Source organism: Vigna angularis, chromosome 1, assembly GCF_016808095.1.
Source record: "Vigna angularis cultivar LongXiaoDou No.4 chromosome 1, ASM1680809v1, whole genome shotgun sequence".
Classification (NCBI taxonomy): Eukaryota; Viridiplantae; Streptophyta; class Magnoliopsida; order Fabales; family Fabaceae; genus Vigna; species Vigna angularis.
This window is the reverse complement of record NC_068970.1, coordinates 35,232,003-35,239,122: the sequence shown is the minus strand read 5'-3', so window position 1 is coordinate 35,239,122 and position 7,120 is coordinate 35,232,003. Positions and strand designations below refer to the sequence as shown.

At 33.2% G+C, this 7,120-nt stretch overlaps 1 protein-coding gene across 1 annotated transcript; it reads left to right on the top strand.

Moving 5' to 3' along the window:
• The first annotated feature begins 5,020 nt into the window (after nucleotides 1-5,020).
• On the top strand, nucleotides 5,021-6,348 carry LOC108321431 (thioredoxin H2). The gene is made up of 3 exons (XM_017553176.2): nucleotides 5,021-5,371; nucleotides 5,481-5,603; nucleotides 5,917-6,348. The coding sequence occupies exons 1-3, from the start codon at nucleotides 5,258-5,260 to the stop codon at nucleotides 6,046-6,048; spliced, it is 369 nt and encodes a 122-aa protein (XP_017408665.1). The 5' UTR covers nucleotides 5,021-5,257; the 3' UTR covers nucleotides 6,049-6,348.
• Nucleotides 6,349-7,120: the final 772 nt, after the last annotated feature.

The following is a 7,120-nucleotide window of genomic DNA, read 5'->3' as shown; positions in this document are numbered from 1 at the left end:
TAGCATTGAGACAAAATACAAGATAATTTTCCTAACAATAATAGACTCGCCCAATAAGTCCTCCTCCCATGAATCTTTGCCAAACTCAAGTTTGGCTTTCCCTTAGTAGAGTCTGCTCACCTAATAAGCAAGCCTGCTTTAACTCTCTGCCAAAATCGTTTTCAATAATTCATCTCATGCTTCAAACAAATCACTAACATACTAATTACAGGTTGAAACCAATCATCCCAACCAGAATCATCACATTCACAAATTCATTCCATATTTCACATCTTAATATCAAATTGGACATATAAGACAAATTCCACATTCAACAATTCACACCCAATTTCAACCCACTCAATTTAAAAGGGATTTGCAATTCCAAACTCAAAATCACAGTGCAACCAACCAACCAAAGTTCAAGAAAGAGAAAAAAATTAGCTTCCCTCACTTAAGGCAAAAAGCCTTTCTCACTCTCATGCTCCTTAGAGCTCTAAACACCATAAGATCACCTAACTGACTAATAAAGACCCAAATGGGAGACCTAAGCATGTCATTAAAATAATATGACAACAAAGATTCACCAAGAGCACCTTTGAGTCGCATCCCTAGCCTTATAACCCGTAACCCAAAGAGCTAAAACACCTAAAAAAGGGTGAAAAGAGAACTTTCTATGATCGCCTCTTTGATCGGATGGGTGCGTAGAGCTCCTAGCTAGAAACAATCCTATGGTTCTTGATTTTCAAAAGGATGTAGATTGTGGTTAGGAATTTAGAGAGAGAGAGTAAAGAGAAAGTAAAGAACGAAGGTTTTAAAGAGATCATAATTTTATAAAAATGAACTTCAATTATCATTAATTTATTTTTAGTTCAAACCTATTACTATTAAAATATTATAGTATTATCTTCTTTTTAAAAACTCTCGCACACTTCAATTTTTCAAAATTATACTCTTATGAGAATGTTTTCTACACACCATCTCTCATATCAATTATGATTATAACAATAATATAACATAACACACACACACTCTTAACTCTATGAGAATGTTCTCTACACACCATTTCTCATATATATTACGATTATAATAGTAATACAACATAAAAGTGTGTTCATTTGCATGGCTACACTATTGACTTCCTCATTTCAAAATAAGCTCTCTTTTTATTAGTCCATTGGATCAACTCAAGTCAACCTTCTATTAGAGCAACTTAGTTCGATCATGTCGACTCGAGTCGACCTTCAACCGACTCAACTTGACCTTCAGCTTAGGCCATTTTTCCAGACTAACTTGGTTCGATCTTCTGCTTAAATTGAATTGACTCGATTCTTCAACCCAAATGACTCGAGTCGACTTTTTGACTCAAACTGACTAGGGTCAACCTTCACTCGGGCTAACTTAAGTCAACCTTCAATCTGCTTTGACTTGTCTTAATCTTTGGTCTAGGCTGACTAAAGTTAATTCTTCGACTCAACTGACTTGAGTCGAGCTTCACCTAAGCAAAATTGACTTGACCTTTTGTTGGAAGGTCTAGAGTAAGGGTTTTGTAATAGCTTGTATATGGGTATTAAATAGATGTACAGATACTGTTTGAGGTTGTTGTGAGAGGAAGTAAAAATATTAAAATTAGGCATTTTAGATTTAGAGCATAAGAGAACAAGGTAGATAATTTAAATAAATAAATTGTTAATTATTGAGGGCCTCCCTTTGTTGGTAGGATAGAGGAACCTTAAAAACCTGAGTTGGCACATCCCTGATCATAGAGCAGCCCTGGCCTGGTCCAGTCAGTTGTGGCTAGTCATATGTGCTGGCGTCGAAGGTGAGTTTGATGCGTTCAGACATCTGGGTCCTCTCCGGTGACCAATTGGGGTAAAGAAAGATCTCTACTAGAATGAAAATAAAATAAAACAAGTTGATTGTAGATGCATAAAGTTATCATGGTAAAATTTGGCCCATTCAGCTAGAGTTAGAAATGCTCAACATTCGACTTGGTCTAATTTGGCTCGACCTTTTGCTCAACCGAATAAGCTTAATTCTTCGTCTCAACCAACTTGACTCGACCTTTGGTGGCTTGGGTTGGCTCGACTCTACCTTCACCATGGTCTAGCTTGGCTCGACCTTTAACCCGAGTCATATAGGCTTGACCTTTGACCTAAGGCAACTTGCCTCAACCTTTGGTTTGGGTGACTCAACTTAATTCTTTGGCACGATCAATTTAGGTTGACCTTTGGCCTAAGCTGACTCAGCTTGTCATTCGACTATATCAACTCGACTTGACATTTGATCAGGTTGACTCTGCTCAACCTTTGGCCCGATCGACTTGGCTTGAGGCTCGGACTGAATCGGCTCAACTTTTGACTTGGTCTTGCTCGACTTGATTCTTCAACCCGATTGACTTGGTTCAAACTTTGTCCTTAGTCATCTCAACTTAATATTCGGTTCAGATTGACTCGACTCAACTTTCAATCTAAGTTGATTATTTTGGCTTTTGACTTTGTAGATCTTTTTATGTGGAGTTTTTAAAATTTTGGAATTTTTTTAACTCAAATCTATATGAACCAAAGCAAAGTTCTATGGATTGGACTAAATTGACAACTTTACTCTCTATACACATTATACACGTGTACATATCAAAAAAATTAATTAGTTAAGTATTATTTTAATATTTAAATTTAACCAATACTTTTTCTAAATTTTAATTTTAAAATACATATTTTTAAAATTTGAAATTGTTGAAATCCTTCCTCTAAACACAGGTAAAAGATATATTATACCGCTTTAGCCATCCCAATGATTAGAAGCGTCCTTTTTGCTTCTCTGAGATTGAATCTATTTCCTATGTTCTCTTCACATGTAATTTGGCACCGTAGTTCAAATGTCATGCTTGGACTAAGGTTCATATAATTTCATATATTTATCTTAAGCACACTTTTGGCAGCAAACACTTACGAGATTTCAATAAGAGAAAAATGCGAAATGGACATTTATTTTATATGATGTATCATGGTACGTTTGGAAATACATAAATGAATGCATTTTGGGTCTTTAAATAAATTTGTTGTGATGTTTTTGTTTTAAAAAGGATCCAAACAAATGGAGGATGGCATTATAGTTTGGGTGAGTGTTGAAAGCTAATAAATCTAGAATTTGTATAGTAAAATATGCATTTGATTTGATTCACCTTCAGGGAAGTAGTAAACGTACAATATATATTATTTTGCATGAAGAATGTTACATATATAATAGATTACATACAAATGATGATCCAAGGAAGTGAAATATGAATCTCAACCAGTAAGACTTTCTACTCATTTTCTCAATAGATGGAAAAATGTGTCAGCGACTTGCTTTTTATTCTTCTTTTACCAATAACATTTGGATGCCTTCCTACACTTGGCTAGGTTTTCAAAGTGCTTGGATGGTTGCATTCTTATCATCTATTTTGCTACATGAAAATAATATTTATTTTAGAGGAAACCCTTGTCAATGACCTATTGTTGATTTTTTTTTTCAGTTGGTTTGTATTACACTTTATAATCACAGCTTTGAACCATTCGTGTAAGATATGCTTTGTCTTTATTTTTTAAGTTGTATATTCTTATTTGTGGCCAATATAAAAGATACTCTCGGGGTGGGGATGTTAATTTTTAAAGCTTAGAAATTAGGTTTTGAAAGGTGGGTATAGTAACTTTGTCATTTTCTTGTATGGGTTAAAAAGCATTGGTCTTTATTGTGTCTTACAAGAAATGAGATAATATGACTTATTTTATAAGAAGAAGTTCTATTGATAGCATAAAGTAGTTTACAATGGATGTTTTCATAGTATATTAAAAAGAAACTCTAAAATAAAGAAAAGATACTTATTTTTTTTCATACGATACCATTTCCTAGTTATAATAATAAGAGAAAGGAGAACTTGTGTCAGAACACGCGTCATGAAGATTGAATCATTGAAATAGTAGAAAACGTAAGAATTAGAAGACATAGAAAGATGTAGTGCAATTGGTTTTTCCATAAATGACAGCAAATTGGTAGTTGTATGATTCTTTTTTTTGGCGAAGTTGCAGAGAGAGATAGAAAAGTTTGTTTTTGTACTTATGTTTATGTTTCCATTATCATCACAACTCTTTCACAGCATCAAACTCACACCCTTCCAGCTGAATCCAGATGCTTCATCTTTCGTCACTGTTAAGTTACACATCATCAATACAATTAACTGTGCTAATAATTTTTATATTTTACTTCTGATCATAGTTTTTATTTTTCCATTCTGGTCTTTTATATATATATATATATATATATATATATATATATATATATATATATATATTATCTTTGTCATTATGTTGTTTTGGTATACTTTTTAGTGTTGAGTTTCTTTTTATCAAGTTACCTTGTCAGCAACTAGCAATTGGGTAGGATGTCAGTTTTTTAATCGGCAATATTAAATCTTAATTAGACACGGTTTAATCACAAGGATAACTAATATATTTAAAGTTATATTTGTTAGTTTATTAATTTGAAGTACCAATTGAAAATCAGTAATTGTTATAATGTATCAAGCATATAAATATTTTACTTTGTTAATTAATTAGAAAGCACTCTAAAAGTGATTCTTGAATGTAAAAAATGTTACACCATTAATGTATTTCAATCAAATTCCGGTTTTAATCCTTAGTTAATAACGGAATATTCAACCAGAAAAATAAAGGTGAAAGTTTATAAGATTGAAAATGATGTGATAATTTGAGTGTTTTTACATTAAAACTAAAACACCACACTTAATTACAATAGAGATTGAAGTATAGATTTGTTCTTATTCACCATTATTGAATTCCAAAACGTTTGCTTGATCTTTCTGAAGAAACCTCACTTGTTAATTTCCTGGTTTAGCCAATCATGAATGTGTGTACTTTGGGAAGCTTATTGCATACGAGGATAAACTTCTGTCTAGAAAAGGAAACCTTAACAACCAAAAAATAAGAATTTGAAAGAGGTAACTGTACTTTCATGTTAACATCATGGGATGAGAATGATGTTGGGACCATCCAGTTTTTGCAGGTACTTATGCTCTCCATTGTGTCCCTGAACTTGCTAGCTTTGAGGGTCCAATTTACAGCTTGCCACAAACACAAGAATCTGATACGTTTCAGAGAAATCATATCATAGTTTCCCACTACTTTGTTACTCTATATATAAGCCTCTCCCTCCACTTTAATTTTCCATCATCAATAACAAAGAAGCATTAACCTAGGTGGGATCAGACTTATCTGACATGGCCATGGTGTATGGTGGTAGAACAACTTCACTCCCATCTCAAGTCCTCACCTTTCACTCCTCTGCTAAATGGAATGACCACTTTGATGCCTTGAAACAAACTAACAAACTGGTTTGTTCAGGAACTGTCCTTTGGTTAATTAATTAGTGTATCATGTTTTGCTTCACTTTTCACCCCAAAAATACAAAGGTTTTACTGAGATAATTTTTCATTGATACAGATGGTGGTTGATTTCACTGCTTCGTGGTGTAGACCTTGCAAACTCATGGACCCAGTTATCCAAGAGTTTGCTGCCACATTTAGAGATGTTGAGTTTGTCAAGATTGATGTGGATGAGTTAATGGTATGATCACTCAGTCCTTTTCACTATAACTCATTAGGTCCTAATTTCAAAATCATGCATTACATAAACTCTCCTATGGGTAAAATGTGATAGTTTTTGGTAAAATTTTGTCTAGGTTTCTATATTTTACAAATGATGATTTTGGTTTTCATATTTATATAATTGGTATAAATTTCCTTCCTCGTTCATAAAAATTGATGAAACTAAGTAATGACATGTTAAAAATATGAAGATTAAAATCATCTATATGCAAGGTCAATTTTGATAAAAAGTTTACTCTTACTATGGTAACTGATTTGGATTGTGAAAACAGGGGGTAGCAGAACTTTTCCAAGTACAGGGAATGCCAACTTTCATGCTAATTAAGAAAGGAAAAGTGGCTGATAAAGTGGTGGGAGTAAAAAAGGAGGAGCTACAAAGGTTGATTGAGCAACACAGAAAATGAATGTGTGATCAAGCACTAAACTAAAATCAGCAAGTTCACTTCAACATATATTTTTACCAGATCTTCTTGCTAGGCTCAATCTTTCATACTCACGACCAGAGAATATTGAGTGTTTTGAATGCTTTCTTTGGGGATGTTTCTCATCATGTTTCGTTCCCTCGTGTATTCTAGTTTAGTCCAATTTTCTGTTTTTTTTTTTTTTGAAAAATTAAACAAAAGGAAGAGCCAACAACTCATAGGATGCTGAATAAGTTGGTACCATTATTTCAAATAAAAACAAGTGTCATTGTTTAATGTTCACATCACAATTTAATATTTAGACCTATTTGCAATTTGTAATGTGTCGGTGCTGATTTTAAGCCATGAATGATAAACGACACAAAAGGGCTCTGAAGCATCCAATTTCTATATAATATATATGTATTAAAAGGTCACATCCATTGGATTGGTTAGTGATATTTGACACTTTATCAGTATCAATTACAATCAACATTATTAGCAAAACAACACACCTCTCTCAGAAAAAGAAAAAGGAATTTATTTTCAAAGTTCTGATGAAGTAAATGCAGAAATCGATAGACATATCATGGGACCAAATGCTCTGCCACTGTTAAACGAATGTAGATTCTTATAAGCAAATATCTTCAGACTAGTCATTTTCATAGCAATGAACAAGTAGTTTTGAATGAGAGGTTGTTTCATCCCCTCTATGTGTAGCCTTTGTCAATATGATTATTAAATCACTGATTATATTTTCCTTATTTTGTTCTCTAAGAGCATTTGGAGTTGGATTCAGAGTTTTCCAATAAAAAATCAACAATAATCCATTTAGGAAAATACTTATTCTCTGTCCTCAAGCTGGTAAAAAAATATCACCTTTAAATGTTTGGGCCATTTGGGATTGCAGTAATACAAGACACTCGGACAAACTCAGTCCCTTCAGTGCAGAATGTTATCTCCCTAATCATTAGGAAGGTCATCTCAGAAAATACCATCAATTCCTCTGTGATATCTTCCATTGTAGAATTTGCAAAGCAACTCAGAAACCAAAGACTCAAAAGCAAGTGGTCTA